At 48.7% G+C, this 18,982-nt stretch overlaps 1 protein-coding gene across 3 annotated transcripts in view; it reads right to left on the reverse strand.

Moving 5' to 3' along the window:
* The window catches only part of DUS2 (dihydrouridine synthase 2), a 498,816-nt gene that overhangs the window by 401,135 nt on the left and 78,699 nt on the right, over positions 1 to 18,982 (reverse strand). For all 3 annotated transcript variants that reach the window (XM_075325642.1, XM_075325643.1, XM_075325644.1), the window contains exon 4: positions 8,446 to 8,537. In XM_075325642.1, coding sequence (XP_075181757.1) covers positions 8,446 to 8,537 — 92 coding nt within the window. The remainder of the gene's footprint in view (positions 1 to 8,445; positions 8,538 to 18,982) is intronic.

Below are 18,982 nucleotides of genomic sequence, written 5' to 3' on the forward strand. Positions count from 1 at the left end.
CCAGTGCAATTCGGGATGAGCCGGGTAGATGCGGCAATTCCGGGTGGCTGCTGGCTGATATTTTTAGGCTGGGGGCTCCCCATAACGTGGGGCTACCCATCCTGAGAATACCAGTCTTCAGCCGTGTGGCTTTTCTTTGGCTGGTAACAAAATTGGGGGGGACCGCACGCAGTTTTTTTTTAATTATTTATTTATTGTACTGCACGATATAGACCCGCCCACCTGCGGCTTTGATTGGTTGCAGTGAGACAGCTGTCACTTAACGTGGGGGCGTGTCTGACTGCAACCAATCATAGGCGCCGGTGGGTGGGGGAAGAAGTTAATACGAGACAGAATAATGAGCAGCCGGCATTTTCAAAAGAGAAGAAGCCGCCAGAGCAGTGTGACAGCCGTGCAGAGCCGCAATAGTGATCGGTGAGTATGAGAGAGGGGGTGAGAGGGAGAGACCGACTGACAGAGAGAGATAGAAACCGAGAGAGAGAGACCGACATCGACAGAGAGGGAGAGAGATCGACAGACAGAAGAGAGGCCACAAATTAATTCACATCTCATCTGAGCATGCTCAGATTAAAAAACCGGATCCATCACTGGAATGCGTTTTTTGCCAGATGACAATGGATCTGGCACCCATAGGCTTCCATTATACAACATGCCGGACGGCGCCGGCGTGGTCCGGGTTTTTGTTGGAGACAAAAAGCGTTGCACACTGCTGCGTCCTTTCCAGCAGCCGGACGAAGAAATTTGCTGTATATGTATACGATATGCTGTATATACAGTCATATAGAAAAGTTTGGGCACCCCTATTAATGTTAACCTTTTTTCTTTATAACAATTTGGGTTTTTGCAACAGCTATTTCAGTTTCATATATCTAATAACTGATGGACTCAGTAATATTTCTGGATTGAAATGAGGTTTATTGTACTAACAGAAAATGTGCAATACGCATTTAAACAAAATTTGACCGGTGCAAAAGTATGGGCACCTCAACATAAAAGTGACATTAATATTTTGTAGATCCTCCATTTGCAAAAATAACAGCCTCTAGTCGCTTCATGTAGCTTTTAATGAGTTCCTGGATCCTGGATGAAGGTATATTTGACCATTCCTGTTTACAAAACAATTCCAGTTCAGTTAAAAGTTTGATGGTCGCCGAGCATGTACAGCACGCTTCAAATCATCCCACAGATGTTCAATGATATTCAGGTCTGGGGACTGGGATGGCCATTCCAGAACACTGTAATTGTTCCTCTGCATGAATGCCTGAGGAGATTTGGAGCGGTGTTTTGGATCATTGTCTTGTTGAAATATCCATCCCCTGCGTAACTTCAACTTTGTCACTGATTCTTGCACATTATTGTCAAGAATCTGCTGATACTGAGTTGAATCCAAGCGACCCTCAACTTTAACAAGATTCCCAGTGCCGGCATTGGCCACACAGCCCCAAAGCATGATGGAACCTCCACCAAATTTTACTGTGGGTAGCAAGTGCTTTTCTTGGAATGCCGTGTTTTTTTGCCTCCATGCATAACGCCTTTTTGTATGACCAAACAACTCAATCTTTGTTTCATCAGTCCACAGGACCTTCTTCCAAAATGTAACTGGCTTGTCCAAATGTGCTTTTGCATACCTCAGGCGACTCGGTTTGTGGCGTGCTTGCAGAAATGGCTTCTTTCGCATCACTCTCCCATACAGCTTCTCCTTGTGCAAAGTGCGCTGTATTGTTGACCGATGCACATTGACACCATCTGCAGCAAGATGATGCTGCAGGTCTTTGGAGGTGGTCTGTGGATTGTCCTTGACTGCTCTCACCATTCTTCTTCTCTGCCTTTCTGATATTTTTCTTGGCCTGCCACTTCTGGGCTTAACAAGAACTGTACCTGTGTTCTTCCATTTCCTTATTATGTTCCTCACAGTGGAAACTGACAGTTTAAATCTCTGAGACAACTTTTTGTATCCTTCCCCTGAACAACTATGTTGAATAATCTTTGTTTTCAGATCATTTAAGAGTTGTTTTTAGAAGCCCATGACGCCACTCTTCATAGGAGATTCAAATAGGAGAACAACTTGCAAGTGGCCACCTTAAATACCTTTTCTCATGATTGGATACACCTGCCTATGAAGTTCAAAGCTCAATGAGGTTACAAAACCAATTTAGTGCTTTAGTAAGTCAGTAAAAAGTAGTTAGGAGTGTTCAAATCGAGAAATTGATAAGGGTGCCCATACTTTTGCACCTGTCAAATTTTGTTTAAATGCGGATTGCACATTTTCTGTTAGTACAATAAACCTCATTTCAATCCAGAGTCCATCAGATATTAGATATAGGAAACTGAAATAGCTGTTGCAAAAACCCAAATTGTTATAAAGGAAAAAGGTTAACATTAATAGGGGTGCCCAAACTTTTCCATATGACTGTAAGAGCCCAGACCGCTGTGTAGAACGTAAAAGTCACTTTATAATACACACTTTGAATGGGTGTCTCTGTTCTCCGGGTCCTCCTCTTTCGGCCATCTTTGTCCTCCTCCTTCTGAACCCTGGGTGCACGACGCATCCTACGTAATGCACACGAGCCAGCATTGAGGTCCTGTGCAGGTGCACTTTGATCTGTCCTTTGCAGGGCAGCTCAAAGTATTGTAGTTTGCCTGCGTAGGACCTCAATGCCGGATAATGTCCACGACGTAGGACGAGTCATGCACCCAGGCTTCAGAAGAAGGACAAAGAAGGCCGAAAGAGGAGGCGCCGGACCCAGAGAACGGAGACACCCATCCAACCGGTCTGCATCGCACCGCCCATTAGATGTGTATTATAAAGTGATTTTTACGTTCTACGCAGCGGCCTGGGCTCTTGTATACAGCATGTTAGAATGCTGTAAATAAGAGCCCATTGGTGGTGGCCGCAGCTTATAGTCGCCAAATCTGGTGACAGATTCCCTTTAAAAATAAAGGTGAAGTAATGGGTAAGTAAAGACTTAGTCAAAGAGAGGAAAAAAAAAACAAAAAAACAAACAAAAAGAAAAAAACAGAAATTAGAGAAGACAAAAAAGGAAAAAAAAAAAAAAGAAGAAAGAAAACAGAAAAGGTAGAAAGGTATCGCTAATTGCTCAGGTACAAATCCAGAGCAGCCTTCAATCTCTCTGAGATTAGGAGGAAAAAGGGAGGCACAGAACGGAAGGGCTCAGGACACCAGACACCAAATCATTGAAAACTACATCCCCAAGTCCAGCGCAGACCGAGGCTTCTGGCCCTCAGGTAGGCTGCAGCCAAACTGGACTAACAAAAATGGCACAAAGCAGTCATCCTAGTGCAGTATGTCCAAGAGAGGGGTTCTGGATGGTGGATGGCACATTTAGTAAGCCGATTTGAGGAGATTTAGTTAGTGGAGGTCATAGCTTTCTCAAGAACGTCTGGCTCTCCCGAATTCCTCTTTCTAATCTCTTGAGACCATGCTCTCCTTAAGGTACCTTCACACTTAGCGATGCAGCAGCGATCCGACCAGCGATCTGACCTGGTCAGGATCGCTGCTGCATCGCTACATGGTCGCTGGTGAGCTGTCAAACAGGCAGATCTCACCAGCGACCACTGAACAGCCCCCAGCCAGCAGCGACGTGCAAGCGACGCTGCGCTTGCACGGAGCCGCCGACTGGAAGCTGCGGCGACTGGTAACTAAGGTAAACATCGGGTATGGTTACCCGATGTTTACATTAGTTACCAGCGCTGTGTGCAGGGAGCAGGGAGCCGCGCACACTGAGCGCTGGCTCCTTGCTCTCCTAGCTGCTGTACACATCGGGTTAATTAACCCGATGTGTAATGCAGCTACATGTGCAGAGAGCAAGGAGCCGCGCACACTGCTTAGCGCTGGCTCCTTGCTCTCCTAGCTGCTGTACACATCGGGTTAATTAACCCGATGTGTACAGCAGCTACATGTGCAGAGAGCCGGAGCCGGCAGCACAGGCAGCGTGAGAGCTGCGGAGGCTGGTAACTAAGGTAAATATCGGGTAACCACCTTGGTTACCCGATGTTTATCTTGGTTACAAGCTTACCTCAGCTGTCAGACGCCGGCTCCTGCTCCCTGCTCGCTTCATTTGTCGCTCTCTCGCTGTCACACACAGCGATCTGTGTGTCACAGCGGGAGAGCGGCTTTGAAGAAAACGAACCAGGGCTGTGTGTAACGAGCAGCGATCTCGCAGCAGGGGCCAGATCGCTGCACAGTGTCACACACAGCGAGATCGCTAATGAGGTCACTGCTGCGTCACAAAAAGCGTGACTCAGCAGCGATCTCGGCAGCGAGCTCGCTGTGTGTGAAGCACCCCTTAGCTTTCTTTAATCTATTTCAGTGTGGCACACAGCAGGATACCAAACAGCACAGAGACTACTTTGCATCCTTTAAATAGGCAGACTGACTCATTATGGTCAAATAATTGTAAATCTTTTCAAGGGGTAACTTTATTAATTACTGTCCAGGCCATTTTCATTATTTTTCTACCTGTTTAAACCAAATTAATTCATGTCACAATTTAACAGTTTGTACAGTTACTTAAACAGCCATACTAAGTTTTTGCCCCTTGTAATTTTGAAAGGTAACTCCCCCCCCCCCAAAAAAAAACTAACTTTTTTTTTTTTTTAACTTTTTTAACAATTTGCTTTATTCCCATAATGAGACAAACTTCTAGAAGTTTGATCTCATATAATACAATACAAAATTTCTGTACGTCTGCAGCTTATCAGGAATAAGGAATAACGTTTGGAACACCATTCTAAGTCTGAACTGGGTGCAAAAACCTAAAAAAACATCACTATGGGGAGATAAGGTATGCAACACCAGTGACTATGTAAGGGGAATACATGGAATAGCAGAAACTGCTGTGTGAATACTGACTTGAAAAATCCAATAGCTACATGTAAGAGTGAAAATGTGAAAAATGGAATCTGCATTACTGCCATGAACATATGAATAAAGAGAAATTTAGCTACTGAATTGATCAATGCAATAGAGCCCCAACACTACGCCAAAGTATTTCTCTACGTTGGGGTCCCTAGCTTGTGTGTGTCCTCTCATGCAGTTAAAAAACTTACCGTGTATGGGAAGCTGAGACCCAGGCTATATATGCGTATGATATGGATTGGCAATCGGTGTGTGGGGAGGGTTCACAAACGAAAAACTACTAACAATAAGGAATAACGTTTGGAACACCATTCTAAGTCTGAACTGGGTGCAAAAACCTAAAAAAACATCACTATGGGGAGATAAGGTATGCAACACCAGTGACTATGTAAGGGGAATACATGGAATAGCAGAAACTGCTGTGTGAATACTGACTTGAAAAATCCAATAGCTACATGTAAGAGTGAAAATGTGAAAAATGGAATCTGCATTACTGCCATGAACATATGAATAAAGAGAAATTTAGCTACTGAATTGATCAATGCAATAGAGCCCCAACACTACGCCAAAGTATTTCTCTACGTTGGGGTCCCTAGCTTGTGTGTGTCCTCTCATGCAGTTAAAAAACTTACCGTGTATGGGAAGCTGAGACCCAGGCTATATATGCGTATGATATGGATTGGCAATAGGTGTGTGGGGAGGGTTCACAAACGAAAAACTACTAACAATAAGGAATAACGTTTGGAACACCATTCTAAGTCTGAACTGGGTGCAAAAACCTAAAAAAACATCATCACTATGGGGAGATAAGGTATGCAACACCAGTGACTATGTAAGGGGAATACATGGAATAGCAGAAACTGCTGTGTGAATACTGACTTGAAAAATCCAATAGCTACATGTAAGAGTGAAAATGTGAAAAATGGAATCTGCATTACTGCCATGAACATATGAATAAAGAGAAATTTAGCTACTGAATTGATCAATGCAATAGAGCCCCAACACTACGCCAAAGTATTTCTCTACGTTGGGGTCCCTAGCTTGTGTGTGTCCTCTCATGCAGTTAAAAAACTTACCGTGTATGGGAAGCTGAGACCCAGGCTATATATGCGTATGATATGGATTGGCAATAGGTGTGTGGGGAGGGTTCACAAACGAAAAACTACTAACAATAAGGAATAACGTTTGGAACACCATTCTAAGTCTGAACTGGGTGCAAAAACCTAAAAAAACATCACTATGGGGAGATAAGGTATGCAACAGTTTCTGCTATTCCATGTATTCCCCTTACATAGTCACTGGTGTTGCATACCTTATCTCCCCATACCTTATCTCCCCATAGTGATGTTTTTTTAGGTTTTTGCACCCAGTTCAGACTTAGAATGGTGTTCCAAACGTTATTCCTTATTGTTAGTAGTTTTTCGTTTGTGAACCCTCCCCACACACCTATTGCCAATCCATATCATACGCATATATAGCCTGGGTCTCAGCTTCCCATACACGGTAAGTTTTTTAACTGCATGAGAGGACACACACAAGCTAGGGACCCCAACGTAGAGAAATACTTTGGCGTAGTGTTGGGGCTCTATTGCATTGATCAATTCAGTAGCTAAATTTCTCTTTATTCATATGTTCATGGCAGTAATGCAGATTCCATTTTTCACATTTTCACTCTTACATGTAGCTATTGGATTTTTCAAGTCAGTATTCACACAGCAGTTTCTGCTATTCCATGTATTCCCCTTACATAGTCACTGGTGTTGCATACCTTATCTCCCCATAGTGATGTTTTTTTAGGTTTTTGCACCCAGTTCAGACTTAGAATGGTGTTCCAAACGTTATTCCTTATTGTTAGTAGTTTTTCGTTTGTGAACCCTCCCCACACACCTATTGCCAATCCATATCATACGCATATATAGCCTGGGTCTCAGCTTCCCATACACGGTAAGTTTTTTAACTGCATGAGAGGACACACACAAGCTAGGGACCCCAACGTAGAGAAATACTTTGGCGTAGTGTTGGGGCTCTATTGCATTGATCAATTCAGTAGCTAAATTTCTCTTTATTCATATGTTCATGGCAGTAATGCAGATTCCATTTTTCACATTTTCACTCTTACATGTAGCTATTGGATTTTTCAAGTCAGTATTCACACAGCAGTTTCTGCTATTCCATGTATTCCCCTTACATAGTCACTGGTGTTGCATACCTTATCTCCCCATAGTGATGTTTTTTTAGGTTTTTGCACCCAGTTCAGACTTAGAATGGTGTTCCAAACGTTATTCCTTATTGTTAGTAGTTTTTCGTTTGTGAACCCTCCCCACACACCTATTGCCAATCCATATCATACGCATATATAGCCTGGGTCTCAGCTTCCCATACACGGTAAGTTTTTTAACTGCATGAGAGGACACACACAAGCTAGGGACCCCAACGTAGAGAAATACTTTGGCGTAGTGTTGGGGCTCTATTGCATTGATCAATTCAGTAGCTAAATTTCTCTTTATTCATATGTTCATGGCAGTAATGCAGATTCCATTTTTCACATTTTCACTCTTACATGTAGCTATTGGATTTTTCAAGTCAGTATTCACACAGCAGTTTCTGCTATTCCATATATTCCCCTTACATAGTCACTGGTGTTGCATACCTTATCTCCCCATAGTGCAGCTTATCAGGGGCTGCCTCTGAGCGACAGTTACAATGAGAATTCATAGGACTCCTGTGATTGCATTACAGGGCCAGAGGTAAAATGGTCTGATTGAAAAGGGCACATCCTTAAGGGTGCTTTACACGTTGCGACATCGCTACCGATATATCGTCGGGGTCACGTCATTAGTGACGCACATCCGGCGCCGGTAGCGACATCGCAGCCTGTGACACCAAGGAGCAACGATCAACGATCTCAAAATCGTTCGCTGACACGCCGCTCCTTTCCTTAATATCGCTACTGCCACAGGTACGATGTTGTTCGTTGTTCCTGTGGCAGCACACATCGCTGTGTGTGACACCGCAGGAGCGACAAACATCTCCTTACCTGCGTCCACCGGCAATGAGGAAGGAAGAAGGTGGGCAGAATGTTACGTCCTGCTCATCTCCGCCCCTCCGCTTCTATTGGGCGGCCGCTTAGTGACGCCGCAGTGACATCGCTATGACGCCAAACGCACCTCCTCCTTGAAGGAGGGATTGTTCGGCGGTGACAGTGACGTCGCTGATAAGGTTTGTGCGGGTGACGCTGCCGTAGCGATAGTGTTCGCTACGGCAGTGAGCACCAAATGTTGCACGAACGACGGGGGCGGGTGTAATCGCTAGCGACGTCGCAGCATGTAAAGCACCCTTTAGATTCAGTGGTGTTAAATTGTCAGGATTTGAGTCTTTAAGAAGTTCACACAAAAGTGAAAAACAATCTGAAAGTTACAGGACACTTCTTAGCAGTCAGGAACTTCACATGCATGCTCCTTTTTCACTTGTATTAAATATAAAGCACATTTCATATAAGGATACAACCACAGATCTAGGGCTGCATGTTTGCAAAATAGATGTAGTGAACATTTAAGCCATCTTACCATCTGAAATACAACCCGATCTTTCTCTCTTTCACAAGTCTGAAAAATGACTCTCTCTGTTGGAGCAATGTAGTCCACTGTCTGGAGAACATCTACAGTAAATAAAGCACAAATGGTTGATACATATTTAGTTTACAGTACAAATGGTTTATATTTTAAAATCCTATGTAGTGTTTTTGTCAGTATCTTAATACACTTGAGCTGCATTCAAACATTACTATGTATTACAGCTACAACAAATACGAGTCAAGAGAAGCAGGTTTCCAAAATTTGTCTTAACTTTGTGGACCAATGAAAATCAAATATTAAATGCTATGAATTTAGAGATGTGCCAAATCTAAACCAGTTCAAAATTGATCAGGCAGGAGAGACACTAAAAAATGTGATGCATTTTAAGACTGTCTAGCCAAGGGGACTCAAACTCTATATGGACACAAAAAGTGTATTTGGGGGCCACAATCTTTGTAGAACAAAGTGACATTTGTAGTGATTGCATTTTTTTTTTTTGTTAGATACACCTTTTGGATTACATTCTTTTGCAGATTTTTCGGTTCTTAATTATAGCAAATGTGCATTTTTCCATTCTTTATATATATATATATATATATATATATATATATATATACTAGAAGGTGGCCCGATACTAACGCATCGGGTATTCTAGAATTTATTGTGTGGTTAATGTATGTTTTTTGTTATATATATCGATGTTGTTGTGTGTAGTTGCCAGTGTTTGTGTAGGGCACTGTAAATGTTCTGGGTGTTGTCTGGGTGGGGGTGTGTGTGAGAGCGGTGTTGTATGTGTGTTGCGTTGTGTGTGTTGCGTCGTTATTTGTGGAGCGCTGTGTGTCTACAGCGTTCTGTGTGTGTGGTGCTGTGTGTGTTGCGCGGTTTGTGTGGGTGTGGAGTGCGTGTGTGTGTTTTGGGGGAGGTAGGTTTTGTGCAGTGTGTGTGTTGCGCGGTATGTGCGTATATTTGTGTATGCCGCGGTGTTTGTGTGTTGGGTGTTGTGTGTGTGCAGCGTTGTCTGTGTGTGTGGGTGTCTGTGTAGGGCGGTGTTTGTGGTTCCCAGTGTGTGTGTGGTGTGTGTGTTGTGCGGTACGCGTGTGGCGCTGTGTGTGTGTTTTGGAGGTAGGTGTGCACCCCCATCGTGCTCCATCCCCCATGCTGCGCACCCCCCATCGTGCTCCATCCCCCATGCTGTGCACCCCCCATCGTGCTCCATCCCCCATGCTGCGCACTCCCATCGTGCTCCATCCCCCATGCTGCGCACTCCCCATCGTGCTCCATCCCCCATGCTGCGCATCCCCATCGTTCTCCATCCCCCATGCTGCGCATCCCCATCGTGCTCCATCCCCCATGCTGCGCACCCCCCATCGTGCTCCATCCCCCATGCTGCACACCCCCCATCGTGCTCCATCCCCCATGTTGCACACCCCCCATCGTGCTCCATCCCCCATGCTGCGCACCCCCCATCGTGCTCCATCCCCCATGCTGTGCACCCCCCATCGTGCTCCATCCCCCATGCTGCGCACTCCCATCATGCTCCATCCCCCATGCTGCGCACTCCCCATCGTGCTCCATCCCCCATGCTGCGCATCCCCATCGTTCTCCATCCCCCATGCTGCGCATCCCCATCGTGCTCCATCCCCCATGCTGCGCACCCCCCATCGTGCTCCATCCCCCATGCTGCACACCCCCCATCGTGCTCCATCCCCCATGTTGCACACCCCCCATCGTGCTCCATCCCCCATGCTGCGCACCCCCCATCGTGCTCCATCCCCATGCTGCGCACTCCCATCGTGCTCCATCCCCCATGCTGCGCACTCCCCATCGTGCTCCATCCCCCATGCTGCGCACCCCCCATCGTGCTCTATCCCCCATGCTGCGCACCCCCCATCGTGCTCCATCCCCCATGCTGCGCACTCCCCATCGTGCTCCATCCTCCATGCTGCGCACTCCCCATCGTGCTCCATCCCCCATGCTGCGCACTCCCCATCATGCTCTATCCCCCATGCTGCGCACTCCCCATCGTGCTCCATCCCCCATGCTGCGCACCCCCCATCGTGCTCCATCTCCCATGCTGCGCACTCCCCATCGTGCTCCACAGTCACACATCAGACAGTATACACGCACACATCTGATCGCATACACTCACACCCCACTTCTCCCTGTGCCCTCCGGTGGGCGGTCCCAGCAGCTGTGCTGCACGCCGTGCTCCTCAGTCGACACTCACAGATCCGATCGCATACACTCACACATCAGAACACGCACACACCCGATCGCATACACGCACACACCCGATCGCATACACGCACACACACACTGACGATATCGCACATACGCGATATATATATATAGATCGGGAGAGAGAGACCAAAAGTTTGGACACACCTTCTCATTCAAAGAGTTTTCTTTACTTTCATGACTCTGAAAGAAGGGAATTTTGTTACTTACCGTAAATTCCTTTTCTTCTAGCTCTTATTGGGAGACCCAGACGATTGGGTGTATAGCACTGCCTCCGGAGGCCACACAAAGCAATTACACTAAAAAGTGTAAGGCCCCTCCCCTTCTGGCTATACACCCCCAGTGGGATCACTGGCTCACCAGTTTTAGTGCAAAAGCAAGAAGGAGGAAAGCCAATAACTGGTTTAAACAAATTCACTCCGAGTAACATCGGAGAACTGAAAACCGTTCAACATGAACAACATGTGTACCCGCAAACAAACCAAAAATCCCGAAGGACAACAGGGCGGGTGCTGGGTCTCCCAATAAGAGCTAGAAGAAAAGGAATTTACGGTAAGTAACAAAATTCCCTTCTTCTTCGGCGCTCTATTGGGAGACCCAGACGATTGGGACGTCCAAAAGCTGTCCCTGGGTGGGTAAAGAATACCTCATGTTAGAGCTGCAAGACAGCCCTGCCCTATAGGGAGGCAACTGCCGCCTGCAGGACTCTTCTACCTAGGCTGGCGTCCGCCGAAGCATAGGTATGCACCTGATAATGTTTGGTGAAAGTGTGCAGACTCGACCAGGTAGCTGCCTGGCACACCTGTTGAGCCGTAGCCTGGTGTCGCAATGCCCAGGACGCACCCACGGCTCTGGTAGAATGGGCCTTCAGCCCTGATGGAACCGGAAGCCCAGCAGAACGGTAGGCTTCAAGAATTGGTTCTTTGATCCATCGAGCCAGGGTGGCCTTAGAAGCCTGCGACCCTTTGCGCTTACCAGCGACAAGGACAAAGAGTGCATCCGAACGGCGCAGGGGCGCCGTGCGGGAAATGTAGATTCTGAGTGCTCTCACCAGATCTAACAAATGTAAATCCTTCTCATACCGATGAACCGCATGAGGACAAAACGAAGGCAAAAAGATATCCTGATTAAGATGAAAAGAGGATACCACCTTCGGGAGAAACTCCTGAATGGGGCGCAGCACTACCTTGTCCTGGTGGAAGACCAGGAAGGGAGCCTTGGATGACAGCGCTGCTAGCTCAGACACTCTCCGAAGAGATGTGATCGCTACCAGAAAAGCCACTTTCTGTGATAGCCTAGAAAGTGAAACCTCCCTCAGAGGCTCGAAGGGCGGCTTCTGGAGGGCAACTAGTACCCTGTTCAGATCCCATGGATCTAACGGTCGCTTGTACGGGGGTACGATATGACAAACCCCCTGCAGGAACGTGCGCACCTTAGAAAGTTGTGCTAGACGCTTCTGAAAAAAGACGGATAGCGCCGAGACTTGCCCTTTAAGGGAGCCGAGCGACAAACCTTTTTCTAACCCAGATTGGAGGAAAGAAAGAAGGATAGGTAATGCAAATGGCCAGGGAGACACTCCCTGAGCAGAGCACCAGGATAAGAATATCCTCCACGTTCTGTGGTAGATCTTAGCAGACGTGGGCTTCCTAGCCTGTCTCATGGTGGCAACGACCCCTTGGGATAAGCCTGAAGACTCTAGGATCCAGGACTCAATGGCCACACAGTCAGGTTGAGGGCCGCAGAATTCCGATGGAAAAACGGCCCTTGGGACAGTAAGTCTGGTCGGTCTGGTAGCGCCCACGGTTGGCCGACCGTGAGATGCCACAGATCCGGATACCACGCCCTCCTCGGCCAGTCTGGAGCGACGAGTATGACGCGGCTGCAGTCGGATCTGATCTTGCGTAGCACTCTGGGCAAGAGTGCCAGAGGTGGAAACACATAAGGGAGCCGGAACTGCGACCAATCTTGCACTAGGGCATCTGCTGCTAGAGCTCTTTGATCGCGAGACCGTGCCATGAAGGTTGGGACCTTGTTGTTGTGCCGAGACGCCATTAGATCGACGTCCGGCCCTCCCCATCGGCGACAGATTTCCTGAAACACGTCCGGGTGAAGGGACCATTCCCCTGCGTCCATGCCCTGGCGACTGAGGAAGTCTGCTTCCCAGTTTTCTACGCCGGGGATGTGAACTGCGGATATGGTGGAGGCCGTGGCTTCCACCCACATCATAATGCGCCGGACTTCCTGGAAGGCTTGCCGACTGCGAGTCCCGCCCTGGTGATTGATGTATGCCACCGCTGTGGAGTTGTCCGATTGAATTCGGATCTGCTTCCCTTCCAGCCACTGCTGGAAGGCTAGCAGGGCAAGAAACACTGCTCTGATTTCCAGAACATTGATCTGAAGGCTGGACTCCTGCTGAGTCCACGTACCCTGAGCCCTGTGGTGGAGAAACACTGCTCCCCACCCTGACAGACTCGTGTCTGTCGTGACCACCGCCCAGGACGGTGGTAGGAAGGATCTTCCCTGTGATAATGAGGTGGGAAGAAGCCACCACTGCAGAGAGTCCTTGGCCGTCTGGGAAAGGGAGACTTTCCTGTCCAGGGATTTTGACTTCCCGTCCCATTGGCGGAGAATGTCCCATTGAAGTGGACGCAGATGAAACTGCGCAAACGGAACCGCCTCCATTGCCGCCACCATCTTCCCGAGGAAGTGCATGAGGCGTCTTAAGGAGTGCGACTGACTTTGAAGGAGAGCCTGCACCCCCGTCTGTAGTGACCTCTGCTTGCTCAGCGGAAGCTTCACTATCGCTGAGAGAGTATGAAACTCCATGCCAAGATACGTTAGTGATTGGGTCGGTGACAGATTTGACTTTGGGAAGTTGATGATCCACCCGAACGCCTGGAGAGTCTCCAGTGCAAAATTCAGGCTGAGTTGGCATGCCTCCTGAGAGGGTGCCTTGACCAATAGATCGTCCAAGTAAGGGATCACAGAGTGTCCGTGAGAGTGCAAGACTGCTACCACTGCTGCCATGATCTTGGTGAACACCCGGGGGGCTGTCGCCAGACCAAATGGCAGAGCCACGAACTGAAGATGTTCGTCTCCTATCACGAAGCGCAGAAAGCGTTGGTGCTCCGTAGCAATCGGCACGTGGAGATAAGCATCTTTGATGTCTATTGATGCTAGGAAATCTCCTTGGGACATTGAGGCAATGACTGAGCGGAGGGATTCCATCCGGAACCGCCTGGCGTTCACATGCTTGTTGAGCAGTTTTAGGTCCAGAACGGGACGGAAGGAGCCGTCCTTTTTTGGAACCACAAAGAGATTGGAGTAAAATCCTCGGCCCCGTTCCAGAGGGGGGACAGGGATCACGACTCCTTCTGCTCTTAGAGAGTCCACCGCCTGCAGCAGGGCATCTGCTCGGTTGGGGTGTGGGGAGGTTCTGAAGAACCGAAGTGGAGGCAGAGAACTGAACTCGATTCTGTACCCGCGAGACAAAATGTCTGTTACCCACCGGTCTTTGACCTGTGACAGCCAAATGTCGCAAAAGCGGGAGAGCCTGCCACCGACCGAGGATGCGGAGGGAGGAGGCCGAAAGTCATGAGGCAGCCGCCTTGGAAGCGGTTCCTCCATTTGCTTTCCTGGGGCGAGAGTGAGCCCGCCAGGAATCTGAGCTCCCTTGTCCTTTCTGAGTCCCTTTGGACGAGGAGAATTGGGGCTTGCCCGAGCCTCGAAAGGACCGAAACCTCGACTGCCACTTTTTCTGTTGAGGTTTACTTGCTCTGGGCTGTGGCAAGGAAGAGTCCTTACCCTTGGACTGTTTTATGATTTCAGCCAATGGCTCACCAAACAGTCTGTCTCTAGATAATGGCAAGCTGGTTAAGCATTTTTTGGAACCAGCATCTGCTTTCCAGTCCTTTAACCATAAGGCTCTGCGCAAAACCACAGAATTGGCGGCCGCCATAGAGGTACGGCTCGTAGACTCTAGGACAGCATTGATAGCATAGGTCGCAAACGCAGACATTTGCGAAGTTAGGGACGCCACCTGTGGCACTGCTGGATGCATGATAGCATCCACCTGTGCTAAACCAGCTGAAATAGCTTGTAGTGCCCACACGGCCGCGAATGCTGGAGCAAACGACGCGCCGATAGCTTCATAGACAGATTTCAACCAAAGGTCCATCTGTCTGTCGTTGGCATCTTTAAGTGAAGCGCCATCTTCTACTGCGACTATGGATCTAGCCGCCAGCTTGGAAATTGGGGGATCCACCTTTGGGCACTGGGTCCAGCGTTTGGCCACTTCAGGGGGAAAAGGATAACGGGTATCCTTAGAACGTTTAGAGAAACGCTTGTCTGGATGAGCGTCGTGCTTTTGGATTGATTCTCTGAAGTCAGAGTGGTCCAAAAAAGCACTTAATTTACGCTTGGGATACAGGAAATGGAACTTCTCCTGCTGTGCAGCTGCCTCCTCTGCAGAAGGGGCTGGGGGAGAAATATCCAACAGCCTATTAATCGCCGATATAAGGTCATTAACCATGGCGTCACCATCAGGGGCATCCAGATTGAGAGGGGCCTCAGGATTAGAATCCTGATCACCGTCCTCAGTCTCATCACAGAGAGACTCTTCTCGCTGAGACCCTGAGCAGTATGATGACGTCGAGGGTCTTTCCCAGCGAGCTCGCTTAGGCTGCCTGGGACTGTCATCTGAGTCAGAGACTTCAGCTTGTGATGCTTGAGACCCCCTTGAAGTACGGATTAGTTCCAACTGAGGGGGACCAGTGAGCATAGCCACAGCAGTGTCCATAGTCTGAGGAACTGGCCTGGCCTGCAAGGTCTCCAGGATCTTTGTCATAGCCTCAGACATTTTATCAGCAAACACTGCAAAGTCTGTCCCCGTCACCGGGGCAGGGTTCACAGGCGTCTCTGCCTGGGCTACCACCACAATAGGCTCTGGCTGGCGAAGTGCCACTGGGACTGAACATTGCACACAATGTGAATCATTGGAGCCTGCTGGTAGATTAGCCCCACATGCAGTACAAACAGTGTACACAGCCCGTGCTTTGGCAGCCTTGCGTTTTGCGGATGACATGTTGCTGCGTCCTCAGAGCAGTACAGAGTGTCCAGCCAGAAGCGACCTTACAGTGCACTATATAAATATATATATATATATATATGGTACCAATAAAGAAGTACACTAATATATCACTGAGGCACTAGTGGGGCCTGCACTACTGTGCAGCTTACCACCCGCTTAGGAGCGGTGTGTGGTCGCCAGAAATCCCTCTAGTCTGGGTCTCCCAGAGCCTGCTGCCTCCTTCCAGCCAGATCGCATGTGTAATGGCTGCCGCCGTCCTTGTGGAGAGGGGGGGCGGGCCCTGGGCGTACACCGACGAAGAGCGGGAAGTCTGCTTCCCCTTGTGCCTAGTGAGAGGGCTGGAGCATGTAAATAAGGCTCCAGCCCTCGGCGCAGCCATTGAGCAGCGTCTCTCCCCTACCCTGATTGACAGGGTGGGGGCGGGAACGAAGCGGCGCTAGGCCGCAGAAGCCGGGGGCTAAAGTTAAAAACGCCGCCGCCGTACAAGCGCGGTCGGCGCCAAGCCCCCGGCGCACTACAAGTCACAGCTGCGCCGCCGCTCCAGGAGCGGTCGGCGCAGTAGTTCCCAACACACAACGTCACTCAGCAAAGCTGCAGTGACCTAACCCCCAGCGTACAGCGCCACTGTCCCCGGCGCACTATAACGCTCAGCAAGCCCTGAGAGTGTCCGTGCCTGCCGGGGACACAGAGTACCTGAAGTTGCAGGGCCATGTCCCTGAACGGCACTCCCGCTCCCAATCCAGCAGGTTCTATGGGTCTGTGGATGGAGCCCGGCCCCAGGGCTTGGGGGCCGGCAGGATCCCACTTCCACAGAGCCCCTCAGGGGGATGTGGAAGGAAAACAGCATGTGGGCTCCAGCCTCCGTACCAGCAATAGGTACCTCAACCTTACAAGCACCACCACGGGTGAGAAGGGAGCATGCTGGGGGCCCTATATGGGCCCTCTTTTCTTCCATCCGATAGAGCCAGCAGCTACTGCTGACTACAAACAGTGGAGCTATGCGTGGATGTCTGACCTCCTTCGCACAAAGCAGAAAACTGGTGAGCCAGTGATCCCACTGGGGGTGTATAGCCAGAAGGGGAGGGGCCTTACACTTTTTAGTGTAATTGCTTTGTGTGGCCTCCGGAGGCAGTGCTATACACCCAATCGTCTGGGTCTCCCAATAGAGCGCCGAAGAAATTGTAGATTCACATTGAAGGAATCCACACTTTGAATTAGCACATGTGGAATGAAATACCAAAAAATTGTGAAGCAACTGAAAATATGTCTTATATTCTAGGTTCTTCAAAGTAGCCACCTTTTGCTTTGATTACTGCTTTTGCAGGATCAGGTCACAGTTGCATGACACTTGGCTCACACTCGCAGCTGAGCCTGAGCTGGGGGTCATTAGCATATCGCATCGGATGCCATACGCTCGTGAGAGTCCAGCCTAATAGGTTCAATACAGCAGTAAGCAATGCAGGAGAATACTTGCCATATTAGGCTGGGGCCACGCAGGGAGAGCCAGTGTCATGCAAGTGTGCCTGCAACTGAGGTCTGTTCGAGCGAGCGGACCTCAGCTGCAGGGGGCGGGCTGGCGCTGAGGAGGGGCGGGAGGGATTTATCTCCCTCTCTCCTCCGTAGTCAGCTATTGCAATTCTCGCTCTGCACGCGCGGTACACCGGTGTACCGCGAGTGCAGTGCGATTTTTCTCTCACCCCATTGACTTGAATGGGTGCGAGATCGCATTAGAGTCGCAACATGCTGCAATTGTTTTATCGGTCCGATTACGGCCGAGAAAATAATCGTTCATGGGGGCTGACACACAGGCTAATATTGGTCCCAGTGGAATGCGATGTTTTATCGCAAGGAGGAGATCAAAGATCACATCAAGGCAGTAAAAAGAGGAGAAAGCCATATATGGATGAGGATAGGCAGCTCCATCCTCACCTCTCAGCAGGACATCTACCTCTGCGCAGCCTACATTCCTCCATCAGAATCCCCATACTATAAGCTGGACATCTATGAGGACCTACGGAGGGAGGTAGCCCAATTCCAGTCCAAGGGCAGAGTTCTCATCTGCGGAGACCTCAATGCCAGGATGGGTAAAGAGAAGGACTACCTGTCACCTGACGGAAATACAAATGCAATTGGAGAAGGGCCCTTCTACAGTGACTCAGTACAGACAGCAAGAAACAGCTTTGACAGAGTGGTGAATAAAAGCGGCAGAACCCTGTTGAACCTGTGTCGGAGCTTGGGGTTATATATAGTGAATAGGCGCATCAGGGGGGACTCATTAGGGAGATTTACACTAAACTCCCACATTGGCAGCAGTGTGCTGGATTATGCAATAACAGACATGGACCCAGCAAAAATAAATGCCTTCATAGTCACCCCCGAAACTCACCTGTCAGACCACAACCAAACACTGCTGTACATGAGATGCACGGACAAGCAACACACAGATAAGCCCCACCTGACCGGTCTCCACAACCTGACACTATCCTATAAAGGGCCTGAACAGTTATCCACTGAATACACCAACATGAGCAACAGAACCGAGATTCAAGAGCTACTTGTAAATTTCAACACAAGACGCTATACATCAAACCAGCAAGGAGTCAACCGGTCAGTGAATGACTTTAACAACATCCTATATATCATGGCAGAGTTAGCAGGCGTCAGAAAGCCAACCCCAAGAAACCTTCAAACAAACAAGGCCAAAAATGGTTCGACAAAGAATGCAAGTCACTACGCAACTCCCTATGGGTAGCCTCAAACCAAAAACACAGAGACCCCAAAAACAGGGACCTAAGAGCGGCTCATGACACCCTACAGAGGCAATACAAGCGCATTCTCAAGGAGAAAAAAAAAGAGGCACATCTCCCAACAACTACAGAAGCTTGAGGACTCCCTCCAGGATAACTCATTCTGGAAAACCTGGAGTCATATTGGCACAAAGTCCAAGCATAGCACCCTCCACATCCAAAATGGCAACATCTGGCACAGCTACTTCAAAGGCCTCTACAAGAATATACCAGAAGTCCTAACTCTAGAACAGGAGCACCTAACCACTAAACTCAGGGACATAGAAGAGACAATCAAAGACTTCCAAAATCCTCTGGACACACCAATCAGTGTGCTGGAAATAAAAGAGAATCAAATTTATGAAATGAAAGAGGCCGCGAGCAGTGAAGGCATCCTGCCAGAGATGATCAAATA

This window comes from Anomaloglossus baeobatrachus, chromosome 10 (genome assembly GCF_048569485.1).
Source record: "Anomaloglossus baeobatrachus isolate aAnoBae1 chromosome 10, aAnoBae1.hap1, whole genome shotgun sequence".
Classification (NCBI taxonomy): domain Eukaryota; kingdom Metazoa; phylum Chordata; class Amphibia; order Anura; family Aromobatidae; genus Anomaloglossus; species Anomaloglossus baeobatrachus.